The sequence below is a fragment of the Parus major genome, chromosome 27, assembly GCF_001522545.3.
Source record: "Parus major isolate Abel chromosome 27, Parus_major1.1, whole genome shotgun sequence".
NCBI lineage: Eukaryota > Metazoa > Chordata > Aves > Passeriformes > Paridae > Parus > Parus major.
Window position 1 is genome coordinate 300,758 of NC_031796.1, and position 18,312 is coordinate 319,069.

The window sequence follows — 18,312 nt, forward strand, 5'->3', positions numbered from 1 at the left end:
CACACACCTGTACACACCTGTACACACACATGTTCACACACCTGTACACACCTGTACACACACGTGTTCACACACACATGTTCACACACACATGTTCACACACCTGTACACACATGTACACACACATGTTCACACACCTGTACACACACATGTTCACACACATGTTCACACACGTGTACACATACCTGCACACACACCTGTACACACACATGTTCACACATGTTCACACACCTGCACACACACCTGTACACACACCTGTACACACACATGTTCACACACACAGGCCGTGTCCGCCTGTGCCCACCCGGGGCCGGGGGTTGCAGGACCCAGCAGTGTCCCCGTTGCCTTTGAAACCCGCCAGGCCCCGGGAGGGAGCGGGATCGAGGATGGGAATTGGGACGGGGCCGGGCCCGGGGCGCTGAGCCTCCCTGCCCGCAGGGGGCGCTGCCCGCTCCGGCCGCTCGGCCGCCGCTCCAGCCGGCGCCGCAGTGTCGGTGGCACATGATGGCGGAGGAGAGCGGCGTTTGCAGCTTTGTGTTCAAGAAGCGGGTCCGAGCCGCGGGCAGCGGCCGGCGAAAACGGCCCGGCAGCGACCAGGAGCGGGGTGAGGGCTGGGGGGCCCGGGAGGTGCGGGGAGCCGGGGCGGGGCGGTGGGGAGGGGAGGGAGGTCCTGGTGCCGCCTCCAGCGCTGCCCTCCCCAGGCGCTGTGCATGCGGCTGAGGGCGTGAAGGACCCTGCCGCTGTGACAGAGCGGACTTAGGGTGGATATTAGGAGAAGGTTCTTGCCCTGGAGGGTGGTCGGACACTGAGCAGGCTTCTCCGGAACGGTCACGGCCCCAGGAGCTCCAGGAGCGCTTGGACGACGCTGCCAGGGTGGGATTGTTTGGTCTCCCGTGGGCGTCCCCAGCCCACCGAGGGCAGCGGCTGCCTCAGGCCGGGCCCAGGCCCCTCACGCCGGGCTTTCCCCGCAGAGAGCAGTGGGGAGGAGGGCAGCAGCGTGGTGCGGAAGGAGCGACGGCGGGACACCCCCAACCCCATGATCCAGAAGGTAACGGAGCTCCGAGGGAGCGCCTGCTCCATCCGGGGCTGCCTGTGGTGCCTGCCAGGCTCAGCCAGGCAGGCTGCAGTGCTGGAGCCTTTCCTCCCCCATCCCTGCCGTCTCCCCCCAGACCAGGCGCTGCGCGAGGGAGAGGCCGGACTACGCACTGAGCAGCAGTGAGGATGAGGATCCTGCCAAGGACATCGGTGTCACCTACAAATCCACCAGGTCGGCGGTAAGGACGGGCAGCAGGGGGCCTGGCATGTCAGCTCAGGTGGGACTGGGGATCCTGCTCCTCACAGACAGAATTTGCCACTCTAAACATGAGATTGGACATTCTTTCTTATTAATGCACCTCGCCGTCCCCTCTTAATAGCCAAGCACCTTGTGCTGGGTTCATTCTGATAGTACCTCCCTCCACGGGAGGCCCTTAAAGGTTGGTCTTTCCCTCTTAGAGGTGAGACTTAAAACTCCAGGATGCCACTGGACTTGTCCAACACTGCACAGATTTTTCAGGAGAGGGAGCAATTGGATCAGGTTTGCTCAATTGTTGGGTTTCTGTTTTCATTACTAGACCATCTTTGTCTGCTCCCAAGGGAGGCAGTGTTTGGTTTTCCCAACCTTCTGGAGAGAATGGGAAGGGATGGGAGGAGGTGAGAGCTTTGGGAGTCTGCAAGCTTTTGGCACCCAAGTTGGATTTGTCTTTAATTGAGGCTGCCTGTAATTATTCTCTGGTTTCTGTGCAGCTTGAAGAGGTGATAAAAGCTAAGAATAGGTATCTGTTCAGTCCATTAAAGAGGAATCTAAACCAGATCACTGGGTTGAAACTGCATTTTGGCCACCCCCAGCTGGTTCAGAAGCTCAGTAACATCCTGTGTGTGGGCAGGAGGGCCCCGTGATTGAAGTGTCAGACATGGCTGAACTGAGTGGGACTTCAGCTGAGCTGGGGCTGAGTGTGAAGGAATAAAATAAGTGTTCCCTGACAGCAGGCTAAAATTTGGGAGCAATGGGGAATTAGCATTCTGGCCTCTGTACAGACTAGGCTGGAGCCTGTGGTGAATTCTCCCTAGCAAATGCCAAGGGATAAAGCAGGTGCGTCCAGTCCTTGTGTCTTGTCTGTGACAACCCTTCAGGCAGCCAAGCTCTGTCTTGTCCAAGTGTTCCCTTCACTCTTGCCACAAGTTTTCCTTGCTTTTCAGAAACCTGTTGGCCCAGAAGACATGGGAGCCACAGCAGTGTATGAACTGGACACGGAGAAGGAGAAGGATGCCCAGGCCATCTTTGAGCGCAGCCAGAAAATCCAGGAGGTGAGTCAGCCTTGCTCCTTAGGAGCTCATGCTGTGCAGTCTGAGAGCCCTCTGCACACCAAGAAGAGTTAGAGTCTTGTCCTCCCTAGATGTTCAAGAAGCCAGGAGCATAACCCTTACAAATAGGGAAGTTTTGTGTCTTTATTGACATCTTGGTGTTAAAGCAGGGTGGGAAGGAAGACTGGTGTCAGAGTGGTGACAATTAATCCATGTCATGAAGCTCTCCTGATTCTTAATCATCTCTTCTTGCTTTCCTAGGAGCTGAGAGGAAAGGAAGATGATAAAATTTACCGTGGCATTAACAACTACCAGAAGTATGTGAAGCCCAAAGACACATCGATGGGAAATGCCTCTTCAGGAATGGTCAGGTTGGTTGGGATGAGCCCTGGGGGTCTGCGATCACAGAGGAGCTCAGGCACCATCCCAAGGTGGTGTTTGGGGCTGGAACTCTGCTGTCACTGCCAGCTTTTGCCTGACCTGTGTGGTGTGTGGTGCGTGGTGTCTGGTTCTGGCCAGGGCCCTGCTCCAGGGCCACTTTGCAGCCGGGCTGAGCCCTCTGCCCCCCTTTCAGGAAAGGCCCCATCCGTGCTCCAGAGCACCTGCGGGCCACCGTGCGCTGGGACTACCAGCCCGACATCTGCAAGGACTACAAAGAGACCGGCTTCTGCGGCTTCGGGGGTGAGTGCCTTGTGTCTGCAGCTGAGCACCAGGCTTGCAAAGGGATCCAATCCAGCTGTGACCCAGCTGTGTTTGGGGTGCTGAGGCTGAGTCATAGACCCTTCTGTGCAGAGCTGTTTATGTAAGGTTGTCATTCGTGCTGGCCCTTCTGAAAGCCCAAGGCCTCTCGTTAGTAGTTACAGGAGTCCTGGGAGGGATCCCTGGGATGTTCCAGTAATCCACATTCTTACAGGCATGGTGTCTGCCGAGGCCATCTGAGGAATGGGTTTTCCTGTTCCTTATCCCACTTGCCATGTGCATAACTGCTGGAACTGTCCCTGTGGCACAGAGAGGATGATGCTCACAGCCTGTCAGCACTGAGGGATCCTGTACCTGCTCCAGGAGCTTGCTGCTGCCCTGGAGAAAGAGCAATCAGATTTCTCCTGCTGGGCAAAGCTCAGGCTGCCCTGGAATGAGGTGTCCTGGAAATACTCTGCCCTTGCAGCCTGTCTCTTATTTCCTCTTTCTCTGTGCTGCTCAGACAGCTGCAAATTCCTGCACGACCGCTCGGACTACAAGCACGGTTGGCAGATCGAACGGGAGCTGGACGAAGGCCGCTACGGCGTCAATGGTACGGCCCCTCTGCCCTCACAGGTCTGCTCAAAGCTGTGCAGCTCCTGCTGCAGGATTAGCTGAGGGCCAGGGACCACTGAGAGTGCAGAGCAGAGCTGCTGCTTACAGAAAACCCCTGGCTCTCTGTGAAGGAGAGCACTGCTGTGTGGGTCCCAGCAGCGAGCTGTGTGCAGCTGGGGAGACGGGACTGTGTCCCCTGGATGCCCAGGACATGGGACATCACTTGTCACTTGGTGAACGTAGCTGTGGCCCAGGGCTCATAAGAGCTGCTGTGCAAATGGGGGCTGTTCTCTGCTCAGCTGGAGCCAGAGCTTGGAGGCAGCTGGTTTGGAGGAAAGTCTAAAAAACAGGAGGAGCTGGAGGATGTTTCTCTTTATAGCAGTGAGTGGGTGAAGTAGAAAAGAATTTTCTCCTGAGATGAGCAACAGACCTGCTGGCTCATTAGCCCTAATTATAGCACGGTCCCACACATGTTACTGAAACACCCAGATGCCAGAGCTCCATTGTTTCCAGCAGAGATTGAATCCCACCTGCTGCACTCTCCCCTTATTATTTCATGCCCCACGTGTGGGCTGGCCTCTCTTCTCACTCCACTCTGGTTCGCTTTCTCTTCTGCAGACGATGAAAACTACGAGGTGAGCAGTGATGAGGAGGACATGCCTTTCAAATGTTTCATCTGCAGAGGTTCCTTCAAAAACCCCGTGGTCACCAAGTAAGTGGTTGTTTGGCATGAGGAGCCACATGTGTGCTGTCAATCCAGCTCAGAATCATTCTTTCACTATTGAGGCAAAGACAAACCCAGCCCACAGGCTGTGGGTGGAACCTGCTTGTTGTCTTCTCTGGCTTTTTGGTGGGTGAGGGAATCCTGTGAGAGACAGAGTTCATAGCTGCATCTGGAGCATCCCCTTGGAAGGGCTCTCAAACACTTTTTAGATTTCCACAAATGCTGCCTATTTACCTTATCTTTCCCTCTTAACTTTGAGATTTTGTTTTCATGCCATCATTCCTCCTGGACACTTAATGCCATCATTCCTCCTGGACACTTAATGCCAGCTGCACTGCCTGAGTACAGAAATGTGAGCATGGGGAAGCCAGGAGCTTGGCAGGGATGAGGAGGCTGAGGAGAGCACTTTCTCCCTCTGAACGCTGTCCTGCTGGTACTTGGGTCTGGAAGAGCACGCTGGTGGCTCTGTGCTGTCACTGCACATCAGTGAAGCAATGCTGAAACACCTTCCATGGGGACAGCGATGCAGAGGAAGCTGTGTCTGCAGCTCACTTTTGTCTCCCTATGGAGAGAATTGTCATGCAGTGGAAGAGGCTTCCCAGGGAGCTGGTGGAGTCCCCATCCCTGGAGGTGTCCAAGGAACAACTGGACATGGCACTCGGTGCTCTGGGTGACAAGGTGGGGGTCGGGCAGAGGTTGGACTCAATCGTGGAGGTAATTTCCAGCCTTGCTGTTCCTGTGAGCAGCAGTCAGTAGTTTCTAACTCTAGGACACAGTCATTGTGCCTGGTGCCTTGCAGTGACCTCTGTGTCTCCATACAGGTGTCGGCACTACTTCTGTGAGGGCTGTGCCCTCCAGCACTATCGCAAATCCCAGCGCTGCTACGTCTGCGACAAACAAACCAACGGGGTCTTCAACCCTGCAAAAGGTACCAGGCACCTGTGGGAGAGGGAGCACAGCTGCTCTGGGGGAGCAGCAAAGACATCAGCTCCTGCTGCATCTTCCTGCTGTTGGGCCTGGCCCTGAGCTAAAGTTCACAGCTCCTGGCTGCCAGCAGAGCTCAAGTGTCAGGAAATACTAAATCACGGATGCAACATGAGCATCTGTGCTTGCCCAGGTGGGGAGAGGGAGGGGGTTGTGCCATGGGAGCAGAGGCAGCAGCTTGTGTGGTCAGTAATGCACTGAGGGAATGACTGTAACAGCTCCTGCCTGGCCTTGGCAAACAGGGGTGGCTCCAGGCTGTGGGCAAGGGATTTTTGGTAGCTGCCCTGGTCCTTGGTGTCCACAGGACCTGGGCCTCTGGCTCTGGGGTGGGGCAGCCCCTGTACCTGGAGTCTCAGCATGCCTGTTCCTGCTTTTCAGAGCTGATGGCAAAACTGGAAAAACACAAAGGGGAGGAGGAAGAGGTGCAACAGTCAGACCATGAAGAGGATCCACAGTAGCAGCACACATTTTGTACATAATTGAATAAAGCTTTTGTAGGAGAAAACAGCTGCAGCCAGGGGTTGTGTGTCCAACCAGCAGCTCCTGAACTGTGTGCACCTGTGCTGGGCTCTGTCTTTGCTGCCCTGCAGGGGCACAAGGCAGGGCAGGTGAGACTCCAAGGGCTGAGAGAGACATCTGCTACTCCCAGAGCCCCCGAGCTGGGGGAGCAGGGTGAATGTCCAGTTACTCCTAATTCTGCTGCTTCTGACCACGGTGCTGCTGTTTCACTCCTGACTCTGCATGAATCCTGCTGCAAGCATGGAACAAAGTTAATTTAAGGCCCTAAGCTTAGAGCATGGAGCAAGGTGCAGGCATGAGCAGGGATTAGAAATATGAGCCTGCATTAAGTTCATCCTTAACCCTAAAAATGCTAATTCATGGAAAAGCAGGCTGGAGCACTGCAGTTACTGCCATTTATTCCCTCCTGTCTTGGTTCCCAGGAACCAACCTTCCAGACAGGGAGGAGAACTTCAGTTACACACCTCTTGAATCAGCCCTGTTTGTAAGACTTCGTAACAAACGAGGCAATCAAAAATCTTCTTACTAACAGTAAGATTAAATCAGGAGCCAAACCTGATCAAAGGGAGGAAGCAGAGCTTGTCCTGGCCTTAAACACCTCTGCAACTAGGAGAATTTGACTGAAACTTTCAGAAAAGAGCAAGTGGAGGTGTTTGCAGCTTGTTGCTTTAGTTGAAGTATGTTTCTGCAGCATGAAGGCAGCTGCCATAAACTGGTGAGCTGTATGAAACTACGGAGGTAAAAGCAAGCGTAGACAGCCAGCCTGTCACCCTCTGTGATTCACTCCATCATCCTGCACAAACAGCAGACTTAAAAAACAACTTCAGAAATTTTTTATTTGTTTTGGAAAAAAACTAGAGTAACAAACTTTATCTGGGTTCAAGTATAGTTTATAAACACAAGAAGGACCTGTTGCCAGCACCACTACTCCCATCCATTGCACCTACACAAGGATACTCAGTGCTTCAGTAAAGAGCAGATGGCCTCCAGCACCCATGGTCCTTGGAAAAAAAGTGAAACTAAACGTCTTAAATACACCTCCAAAAAAACCAAACAGCACAGAATGGGGGAGAGCTGCCACAGCAGCAGGGCAGAGTCACACAGCCATGAACCACAGGGAGCCACATGAGCAGCTTTTACCTGTCAGTGAAGGAAGGCAGAAGAGTAATGGTGATGGAAAGGTTAAAGTTCAGTTCTGTACAGGAGTTGTGAGCAAGAGGATCAGCATGAAAATCAATTTACTTTTCCTCTGTGTCAGGGTAAGTCACTGAGAACAGGCAGGTAAGTGTTTCGTGCTGTGACACCAGCCCAGCTAACATGAAGTTCAACTTGAAGGGGATAAAAGAGCTGGTACATTGTACAGGCATCCACACTGCTCTGGGGACCCAGGAAGCTGGAAGGGGAGGCTGGAAGGCCCTGTCTGACCTGGAGTTCAGAGTGGTCAGCATCGAGTGGGAAGTCTTCAAAAAGCCTCTCCACACTAGAAGAATGCAGTGCTGCAGAGGAATGCCCAGTGCAGCAGGAGTGCCTGGAATGGCGTCAGCTTATCTTTGATCTCCCATTTTCTCATCACAAAGCAGTAACAAAGAATATAATCAATTTTTCCCCCCATTAAAACTTTCCCTATGAAAACACTGTTACAGGAACTTGACTAGTTCTAAGAGAATGCCCGAAACTAAAACCTGCCCACCTCCCCTCAACTCTAAGGCACCCTTAAAAGAGAAAGAACCAAAAAGGGCAGGGACATGCAGCCTCAACTGTGAGGAAGCCAGTGATTTTTAGAAACACATAAATAGAGACCATAACTACACAGACTCACTCAACCCCCTTAGGTGGTCTACCAGAGCTCAGCTGGAAGAATGGGGGCTCCAGACACTGCACCTTCCAGAATACTCCACAGCTCCTTGGGTTGATCCTTTTCCACCTTAGGTCTGTCCATTTGTATCCAGGCTACTTCTTAAGTAAACAGGCAGTTGAAGTTCCTTCCCAAGGACCTGTAAACTCTTCTGTGTGTAACATTCATCAGCTTTTATGAACAGGATCAATAAATTACAATGTCCAGAAAGCTCCTCCTCAGTGTAGTCCCTATTTTTCTAGAATTCCCAGTCATCCACATCCAGCTGCTCCAGATTTGATACCAATCCAAAAATGCCACTGGGGTCCTGGGGCAGTGTTCCTTCCAAATTGGTGATGGGGGTGACAGGGCGCAGAAGTTCAGGGAGTGCTTCAGAAGCACGGCGCTTGATCTGCACAGGAAGGACAGATTGAGCACACAGGGCTGCTCAGGTGCTGCTCCACACCCAGCACTGCAGGCAGAAACAGGCAGGAAATGCACGGGGCACCCTCTGGTCTCCTTAAGGAGCAAAAGTTACAACTGCCTCGCCCCAGAACTCAGCAGCCTGCAGGGGAAGAGCTGCTCTGGCTCCCAGGACAGGCAGATTTAAAACCTTAGATAAGAGATGCTTCAAGAACAGCCCAAGCACCTCCCCCAGAGGATGTGACGATCACCACTCTGCACTACAAATAGTCAAAAAACTGACTTAATCTTTCTGATCACAGAAAATTCAGCAATTCAACATCCCCACCCTCACAGAAAGACAAAGCAAAGCACTGTGCTTTACTTGTAGATCAATTAATTCCTTACCTGCTTAAAAAAGGGGTGACTTAGCAGAGTGCCTGCGCTTGGCCTGTGGAAGGGAGGTAAGAAAAGGAGTCAGTGCTTGAGGTCAGGTAGTGGGATTAAGACAAGACCAGGGGCCTTCCTGCCTGTCCTATTTCTCAGCTATTGGGTATCTCCCTTTTTTCAGCAGTAGCACCGCTTATTAAGCATTTACAATCATGTAATATTTTATGCAAGGAGTTCAACCTCCTTCTAACCTTTAATTTACATACACCCCCTACATCTGCCCAAGGACAGTGCCTGAGCAGTCAGTTTTCAGGGCACCTCTGAAAAGTCTGTCATGGCTACAGATTGTCCTCACTACAAAGAAAAATGCAGCTTTGATCACTTCCCATCATTGCTCTCTGCTGGCTGAAGAGCAGCCACTTGCAGTGATGGGAGCTGGGTAAACACAGTCTCACAGGGGCCAGAAACACAAGTTGTTTATTTTCTTGATGTGCAGCACCACTTATCCCTCAAGGAAGGCTGCCAAACAATTCCTCAGGCTTTCATACAGAAAGTGCTCCAAGTGTTAACACTGCTTGTTCTACACACCTGGACTGCTCTCCTCAACAGATGGGGCACATCCTCACACACTACGCTTTCGGAAAGAAAACTGTAAACAACATCTACTAACTCCCATGGTTTAACCAGCCCTAGAACAGCACTGGTGAGGAGAGCAGCTTTCACCTGGCTTTACCTGAAGTCAGGGTTCCTCTGGAGGCACTGCTCCACGAAGTTGTGGAAGTAGGTGGAGAAGGTGCGGAGGTAGGGGTGCAGGGCTGGCTCCCCGTTGGCCGCGCGCACGTTGCTCATGGCCGTGCTCTCCCCCATCCCGTAGTTTGCGCTGGAGCGCGACGTCTTCATAGTCAGCTCGTCAGCAGGAATTGTGGTGGTGTCTAGCAGGCAGGGAACAGTTCCATTCAGCTTTTCTAAGAGCATCTGGAAGAGCAGGGGCACGAGCAACATCACACACAGTTCAGGTTTCCCACTCACGCAAGCAGGACACCTTTCTGCGCTCACATCCCAGAGCAGGAAAGCAGTGCCAGGTGCCAGGATGAAGGACGACTTAAGGAGCTTGCAAATCTTACCTGAGTAGAAGGCATGTCTTTAAATGGGACATGTCCATTTGCCAGTTCACAGGCCGTTATCCCCACACTGTAAATGTCAGATTTTGCATCATAACCCTGCAGATTCTACATGAAAAGAAAAAGTAGCTTCAGGGACTTGGATGTGACTGAATGGGCAATACCCATGATTCAACTGCAAGCCAACAAACCCAGATGATTAGAACAGGACAGTACCAGCCACAGATAGACTACTTTACTGAGGTGAGGGTTTTTCAGTATGTTAAAATACACAGTTAAGGTCAACATTCACATAACTGAAATCAGCCAGCCTGGAGGGACAGCATCTGCCCTGGGTAACTTGCATCTGATGTAACACTTTGTTAATGAGACAACCTTTAGAAGTGCCTACAATTTAACTTTTGAGTCAACTACATCAAATTCTACCCACTTGCTCTGCATCCACACCAAATCTGTTTCCTTCAGCTTCTCCTCTTTCCTTGTATTCATGTACCCTTCCCCTTGCTAGGGGTCACTGGTTTTAAGATAAAAAGAAAGGAACTCTGCAGGTTCTCTCATGTCTCCCACCCTACACGCCTTCAACTTGCCCCAAGAGCTCACAAAATTATACAGATACAACACATCACTAAACACAAGCAGCTTCTTTTAAACACACCTGCTGCAAAACCTCAGGACTGAGCCAAGGCAGCACTTTGATGCTGTATTTGGGGAAGTCATGAACAACTTTGAGTCGCTGCCCATGGTTGATCATACTCAGGTTACTCCGCAGGCCAGAAAGGTACACCTTCCCATCTACAGAGATCAGGATATGGCTGGCTTTAACACTCCTGGGGATAAAAGGGAAAAACAGTCAGGTTCCCTGGCCCTTACTAAACAGCTCAATGGGTAGGACAATACTTGATCACCTTTATACCAGGAAGCTGAGACTCCTAACAACCATCTTTGGATGCTGGGCAAAATCAGTTAACAGGATTCTATTCATCACCTTTTCAAGTTCCCAAAGAATGTTTCTGTGGCAAGGAGAAATGCAGGACTAAATGTTATAGATTGTGTTTTTAGATACACAGTGGTCTTTGGGATAAGTTTGCTCCACTTTCATGCAGCTTACTAAGATCAGTGATGTCACTTCCCACGAGTATCAAACAGAGTTGCTGTAACAGCAAATACAAAACTCAATGTGTTCTGTGTCTCCTGATTCATCCTCTGCTCTACTCTGAGTTTTATTTCCAAGAATCTCCACCAGAAGGAAAATGACCAATGTATTTTTCCATACCTATGTACATAGCCCATATGGTGGATGTAGTCAAGTGCTTTCAAGACACCTTGGAGAATGTAAGCAATGGCCAGTTCAGTCATCCCATCCGTAAAATGGGTACAGATTAAATCTTTTGCAGAACCTAGAAAGAAATGAAACACCACCTGTCAAAACAAAAACCCCAAGGACATGGCAGCTCTTCAATTTCCTTTCATAGAACATGAGGAACATAAAAAGATACCCCCCCTCTCCACTCACCATAGGCCATGAAAGAAGTCACTACCCACAGCTCATTGTCAGCTATGAAAGTTGCTTTGTATGGCACGATGTTAGGGTGGTTGAAGAGCTTGGAAACATGAAGCTCCCCCTAAAATAAAAGATATTTTTATTAAATTTAGTAAATGCAGAAACATGACTGCAGTATTGGTAGGCACTGCTCTTGCTGTCTGTCCTCTTCTAAGCTTACGTGACGAGTGGTGTTACCTGCAAGAATGTGACCATTTCATTTGTGCAGGCCTCCAAGTTCACTCTTCTGACTGTGACATACTCTCCCGTGGGCTTATACCTGGCCAGGTTCACAACCATCAAGTCTTCAAAGCCCCTGCCTGAAAGAGAAAGCACTGAAGCTTCAGTAATGCTTTTAGAAGCACTGAGAGGAACTCCTCCTGACCCCGCAATAATCTGTACCTTCACTCACTGAAACTACTTTTGGCTTTGTAAAAAAGAGTAACTGTTCCATCAGATACCACCTTCCTTGGTATGAATCCCACGGAGAGGAATCCTCCTAGCCAGCAGAATTATCCTGTCCTTCAAATTCACTCGGAGGCAGAAACATGATTAGGAGCACCAAGGACAGGTTTCAGGCTGTTTCTGCTGACTGTACTGCACCCCCAGCATCACTGACCCATGACATGCCCCTCTCAGGTGAAAACCTTTAGGACTGGCTTCTCATTTTTTATTCAAATTATTTTAAAAATCAAAGATGCAGACATACAATGTCAAAAAATAAGCAATCAATCAAGAAAAGGACAACAAATCTGCAGAAATTATTTTCTTCACAAAGCAGACTCTGATCCTTCAGCCCTCCAGAATTACCTATGATAGTGAGCAACTCATAGCAGCTGCTGTCTGGCAGGAAGTTGCTCATGGTGTCCCTTTTAGGGGAAGAAGCTATCGACTCGGAGCTCGCCTCATTTGTCTGAGGAAAAAAGAATGAAGTCAGGTCAAAGGAAATAAAGATCACCTGCTGGAAAAATTATCTGCACCTCATATTATCATACACTTTAAAATCACAGGAATACAGAGGAGGATTTAACTGCTGTCAAAATGATTTTAAATAGTCATTTATCAATTGAAACTCAGGAGATGCCTCATTTCAGAAGATCCAGACATCTGTGTTACAAAACACGTAACAAGTAGACTGTTAATCACTGTGAGAATTTATTCAGGAATATTTGGATAAAGCCAAATATTATTCTCAGGACAGCGTAAACTCTGCTTTGCAGTAACTGCCTTTCTCTTATATTGACATACTTCTGTGCCACCATCCTGCTGTGTGAGCCAGAGGCAAAGGGAAGCTGTTCACAGCCCTTCTCTGCACTGTAGCATTTGGCTTTCCTGGCGGATGCTGCAGCTCCTGTGGCTCCTGGTTTTCAGCTGCTCACCTGGGATAAGCCCAGCAAGCTGAGGCTGCTTAGCTGAATGGTACAAGTGATGAAGAAAACCAGACACACATGAAGAGAAGCTCCAAATGAAAGCAAAAGCTGAAAAGCTTAAGTGCTTCTGGGGAAAAAAAAAAAAAAAAAAAAGGGAAAAAACCACACCCCCCACCACCCAGGGAAGCAGCATTCCCAAGCCTGTCAAGCTTTCCCTCGCTCCATCTGACATAAAGCTTTCTGCCTTATTTACATACACTGAAATCTTCCCTGGTGGGATTTTGCAGATGATAAACTTCAATGTTCTTGCAAGTTCTTTTATACCTTCCAACTCCTTCAAATGTCCAAAGTCACAAAAAGAGCAACATAACAGGGATTAGAATTTATGTGGTATCTAAAACTGTCTTTAGTTATCTCAAATTTCCAGCACATTAAGTCCTCCTGGCATTTGGAACACCAACTCAATTTTTCCACCTCATTCTTCATCAACTGCAAATGCCCTTTATCAGACCTTTCTCATGGTAGATGAAGCAGAAAAGGTTTGTGCCTTTTCCTACCATAACAGCAGACTGCGTTTTTCATTTCCATCACTGAAAGATGGAAACAGCACAGTGACAGCTGAAAAACAACCAACTTGCTGTTCTACCCTCAGCCCAGGGTAAATGTACTGCAAAGAGCACAGACAGGAGCTTGCTGTAAATTACCTTGGGATGCTTAAGTGCACTTTGGGAATAAATTAGCACCACACTTCCCAAGTTCCACCTTTTCAACTGGCTTTGAACAGCACATTGCCTATTTTTAATTTTTTTTTAATATTTTTAAAAGTATTTTACATTAAGGGAAAAGACAAAAATTAAGATTTGTGGTGCTTTGGCACAATTTCAGCTGAAACAACTCAGGCTATTTCAGTGTAGCTAAAGCCCCTGGGAGCAGCATTTCCAGATCCTTTCTTTTAGTCAACACTACAGTGCAGTATCTTGGCTCAGAACAGGCAGCAACTTTCCACTCAGGATTTCAAACTTCTGCTAAAGAGGCCTGTTCATTCTGATCTCAACTGTATCATTCATTACTTCTTTCAGCAATTTCACACAGTCCTGTCAACAGCAAGATGGCCAGGAGACACACAGGCAGACAGAAACCTCTGAAGCAGAAAGGCAGCACCAAGGAGATGGAAGCAGGAGGCTGGGAAGCAGTCATGGAGCGGTGACAGCTGGTGAGACACTGAGCAACATGTAAGTGGTTTGCTTTATTAAAGTCACTCCAGGTACAGGACAAGCCAACAAAGCAGATGCGAAGAATTAAACAAATTTAATCTTATTAATGGTGTAGGCTGTGCAGTAATGGAAAAATACTGTGAATTCCCTATTGAAAAGTCTTCCAGTATGAGGTCTTCACTCACCTCTCCTCATGTTAGCAGTGACCAATAACAGAGTTAATGCAAAAGGAGCTCAACCAGAAATTTATCAACATCATACAACAGTTTAAAAAAATAAAGTTAAACTGAAATGTCATTTATGATATACTGCAAAAAAGCTCCTCAGTGGTTTCACACAGGACAATTTTTGGTGTATGGTCAAAAGCAGCTGCAAAATGAAGTCCCGTATGACCAGTTTTATGGCATGACATTCATTTAGAGCTGGCTTTTGGCTTGGGAGTCCAGTTTAATTGGAGATGGATTTAAAGGAAATTCATCTTTGAAAGGCAACTACTGGTATAAATGCCATAACAAAATCAGTTGTGATGTTTGCAAGGATCTGCATTTTCCAAATGACGTTCATCTGAGTTAGGAAGAGATGATATCAGTTTTGTTCTGCTGTCTTCCCCTCCACCTCCTCATTCCCTTCCCTCACTTCAGCATAAGCAACAAAAATTTTCCTCCCCCCTCAAATTATGAACCCTTTTCTACAGCCCTGGTGGAAAAAAACAGGCTTTTATCTAGACATAAAAAGATCAAAATGAGAATCAGCATAAGTGTCTTTGCCCAAGAAAACCCTTGGAAAAAAAACAAAACAGATGCTAATCTTAATTTGCTTCCAGCCAAGCATGTCTAACACTCAGCAATTTAAAAAAAGGTGTGAATTGAGTCAGTTTTATACAAAACATTCCATATACATCTCCTATTTTGAGTTTTGTTTGTGCCAGTAAATTACAGACACTGGCACAAAAATCAATTATAAGCAGCTTGAATTGACACAGCTATGATCAAATCACGCTTAATTCATGTTTGTGATTAGCTTAAACTAAAGCAACACTTGCACACCTGCGGTGTGGGGATGTGGGGAATCGTTTAGATTAAGATACTCCGTTGTAAATTGTGGTATTTTATGTGTTACGTGCTCATTATGAACCAGCCAGTGAGCAATCAGGGCCTGAAGAACAAGTGCTTTTCAGAACTTCCATAAAACTACACTCTTCTTTCCTTCTCTGAAGGATCAGAACTAAATCACCTCAAAAAGAGACCCTTGAGGGGCTGCGGGAGGAGAATGACAAATAGAAAGCCATGAGATTAAGTTTAAAATTTTGAGTTGTCACATAGAGTTTGAAAACCACACACCAAAATCTCCACTCCAGGGTGAAACCTGTTTCCACACTTGTAGAGCTAAATATAGAGATGAGATATATAACTAAGATAAAAAGAAAAATCAAACTTCCACAAGGAATAATCTCCATGCAATGAACCACAGCACCACAGCCTGCACAAATCACTTACTTTTCTCCGAGAGTCACCCGGAGTCTGCTCTGGAGTAAAGAAATTAATTGTTCACCATGTTGTGTTCAACAGATACCCGTTAAAATATAGTTGGAAACTTAAGTAAATAACCCTACATGACCCTCTTTGATATCAATTATACATGATTTTTTTTATACAGAGACATTTAATTTGCACACAAAACTGCAGCACTAGTCATATCGCAGTACATGTACAGGATCAAAGAGATTCACATAGTGCTACTGCCTGTATATTTGACATAAATGGAAGGTGACAATTTTTTTTTCTACAACTCCAAATATTAACCTTCTGTCATGTCCCTGCTTATTGCAGGGGAGTTGGACTGGGTGATCTTTAAAGGTCCCTTCCAACCCAAACAATTCTATGATTATAAACACATTCAAAGATGACGCTTAAAAACAGAAGAAACTATCTAATATTATTCAAAGTAATAAAAATTCCTTTACTCCACCTGGAAGATCAAAATCTAGCCATATTTCCTATGCTGTATGTTTCCTGTGTCATTGATCAGGAATTCAGCATCCTAGTGGGCAACTTTGTTATGCAGCAGCAGAGCACAAACCTGTCAGCTCCTGCTCCTAGCGAGCCATCAGCAGTTTCAAAATCCATTTTTACTCAGAAAACCATAATTAACTTTCCCAAACCCCAAATCCATCTTTTGCATATGAAAAAAAAATGTGGTTATGCTAAGCAACACAGAAGTAATTTAGTACTGTTATCAGAATAAAAATGATTTCCAAATAACTTGCTAGATCTTACACACTTCTGTGTTAAACTTCTGGGCGTAGCCAGCTTGAATATTTGGATTTACAATAAAATTTAATTATATCTTTTAGTGATAAGATACATCTTTACTACCAAATTACCAAGCTCTACAGCTAAAATATTTCTAGCAATGTCATTTACCAAGAGGAAAACTTACCTCCAAACAGCTCGAACTCTCTTAATCCCTCAACAATAAACTTCTCAGACACCCACCGCTGAAAGAAATAAAAATTCTCCACATAATCAGTTATTCCACCTAGAGAAAAATTTATTTTCCCTACCTTACAAGAAAAAAACCCCAAACTTCAATAATTCTACTGTGGTCTGAAATTGATTTGTTGCATCACTAGTGACATCCTTACTTTGGACAAGGATATTCCCTTTTTCTGCCAATGACGTGCACCCAGCAACCACACAGGTGCTGCTGTTATTCCCAACCAACATGCACTTGCAATAAAGTTAATATAATTTTAAATCATTCAAACAAGTTTTTTATACATGCACATTCAGCAAAAATAATCAGCATGCCATAACTCCCTCATACAGTCAAATAAAAGTTGGGTTTTTATGTGTAATAGGTTTTAAAGAAGCGCTTTCACTATTTACAAAGAGGGAGTATCTTTAAGAATTCAACTATTTTTGAATATTTGAACATTCATATTGACTGAATGCACAATTAGAACATAAATATCCTAAAGCTGTTCTCCTCCAGAATTCATGCTTGAAATTCACAGCAAGCATTAGGTTGTGCAGAGAAGTGTTCCTACTACTATTGAATACTGCAGTTCAGATAATATACATATATATACACATAGGATACAATAGAACAGGAGATTTCAAGCTTGCAGAGTGCTGATCATGAAGTTAAATCATTAATCACAAACATCCCCATAGTAGAATTTGCTACTTAGCAAAATAATAAACAGCTGAGTTGTTCAGTGCACGGGAAGCCGGTCCTAGAAAGCACCAATGAGTCTTTGGGTGATGATGACTCAAAACTTGTAAGTAAGAATAGCATTTGTAAGCATTAGAAGTGGTTCTGCTGCAGGAAACTTCCTCATTCAAAAAAGCAGACTCAAACAAAGCTGTTGTGTTTAGCTTTGCAGGCAAAGTGAAGGAAAAAAACCCATAAATTGTGACTCAGGTGAGAAGACTACTTAAAGAACGACTGAAAATAAGCAGCATTATGGCCCTTTTTCTTGACTGCAAAGCTCGTTACAGCCGCTCTGCACCTCACCCCAAGGAGATGCAGGGTCTGTGCGAGGCTTTAGTGCACTTTTAACCAGCGCTGGTTGCACATCTCCTGTAATCAACCCTGTAAGCAGTTTTCCCGTGTCCTTATGGTGCTCTCCAGGCCCGGCCACTCTGCACAAGCGCAAGGCTCGTTCTACCGAGACACGAGGGAAGCTGGAAGGTCTTCAACACTCACCCTAATGCGCTCGGGTTTACTTACAAGGAAAGACATGGATCCGCCGCTGTGGGACACACGCAGCAGAAAGGGCGGGACACCTGCGGGCACAGGAGCACGTCACCCCCTCAGAGAGCACCGATCCGCCCTCAGCCCCGCGGCCCGGGAGGGGCCCAGGGGAGCGGTAACCCCGGTAAGCACCAGTCGGTATCCCCACAAAGCACCGATACCCCCGAACTCCCCCCGGGCCCGGCAGTCCCAGGACAGCCCCAGGGGAGCGGTAACTCCGGCAAGAACTACCCGGAGCTCCCCCAAAGCAGCGACAACCCCGAACACCCTCGGGGCCCTCACCCGCGCGGGGCCATCCCGCGCTGCCCCCGCAGGACCCCGCTCCACCCCCGGCCCCTTACGGACCCCTCAGGCTGCGGCCGCCGCTCACCGGCGGGAGACGCTGCGCGTGACGTCAGCGCGCTGACACGTGACGTGCGGGCGCGCTCGCGTGACGTCACGGCCGGAGCTCCCGCGAGCGTCGGGGAAGGAGCGGGCGCCATGTTGGGTCCTTGAGGGGAGTGGGGGGCGGCAGCGCCCGGTGCTGCACCTGGGCCACATGCAGCCGCGCAGCACTGCAGGCCGGGACAGGGGCTGGAAAGAGACCCAGTGGAAAAGAGCTGGGGGTGCTGGTTGACAGGCAGCTGAACCTGAGCCCAGGTGGGCAACAAGGCAAATGGCAAACCTTGTCAAAACGTCTGGGAAGCAGGACCAGGGTCGGGATTGTCCACCTGTGCCAGGCAGTGGTGAGGCCACACCTCAAGTGCTGTGTCCAGTTCTAATCCCCTCACTTTAAATTCTACTGAGGGGCTGGCGAGTGTCCGGAGAACACAACAGAGC

General features: G+C 48.0%; 2 protein-coding genes across 11 annotated transcripts; one reads left to right on the top strand and one right to left on the bottom strand.

The window, feature by feature from the left end:
* The first annotated feature begins 471 nt into the window (after positions 1-471).
* On the top strand, positions 472-5,851 carry LOC107215265 (E3 ubiquitin-protein ligase RNF113A-like). Of its 5 annotated transcripts, none has more exons than XR_004500318.1 (10): positions 472-604; positions 972-1,048; positions 1,170-1,274; positions 2,239-2,346; positions 2,605-2,714; positions 2,918-3,024; positions 3,545-3,634; positions 4,255-4,348; positions 4,620-5,288; positions 5,723-5,740. XR_004500318.1 is itself a non-coding variant. In XM_015651309.2 (10 exons), exons 1-10 carry the CDS (start codon positions 502-504, stop codon positions 5,800-5,802), a joined length of 981 nt encoding a protein of 326 aa, XP_015506795.1. In that variant the 5' UTR covers positions 472-501; the 3' UTR covers positions 5,803-5,851. The 5 variants fall into 5 exon arrangements, 2 of the variants coding, with proteins under 2 accessions (XP_015506795.1, XP_033375894.1); XR_004500319.1 differs by lacking the exon at positions 5,723-5,740 and having other exon boundaries at positions 4,620-5,074; positions 5,182-5,288; XR_004500320.1 differs by lacking the exon at positions 5,723-5,740 and having other exon boundaries at positions 4,620-5,038; positions 5,182-5,288.
* An 822-nt stretch (positions 5,852-6,673) lies between these two features.
* On the bottom strand, positions 6,674-17,903 carry STRADA (STE20 related adaptor alpha). 6 transcript variants are annotated; one of them, XM_015651305.3, is made up of 13 exons: positions 17,839-17,903; positions 17,470-17,525; positions 16,174-16,231; positions 15,231-15,259; positions 11,961-12,063; positions 11,349-11,470; positions 11,124-11,232; positions 10,884-11,007; positions 10,266-10,437; positions 9,614-9,718; positions 9,223-9,464; positions 8,508-8,550; positions 6,674-8,109 (listed from the first exon to the last, which is right to left on the bottom strand). In XM_015651305.3, the coding sequence occupies exons 2-13, from the start codon at positions 17,479-17,481 to the stop codon at positions 7,957-7,959; spliced, it is 1,272 nt and encodes a 423-aa protein (XP_015506791.1). In that variant the 5' UTR covers positions 17,482-17,525; positions 17,839-17,903; the 3' UTR covers positions 6,674-7,956. The 6 variants fall into 6 exon arrangements, with proteins under 6 accessions (XP_015506791.1, XP_033375892.1, XP_015506792.1 ...); XM_033520001.1 differs by lacking the exon at positions 17,839-17,903 and having other exon boundaries at positions 17,446-17,525; XM_033520002.1 differs by lacking the exons at positions 6,674-8,109; positions 17,839-17,903 and adding an exon at positions 8,131-8,169 and having other exon boundaries at positions 17,446-17,525.
* Between the last annotated feature and the right edge of the window lie 409 nt (positions 17,904-18,312).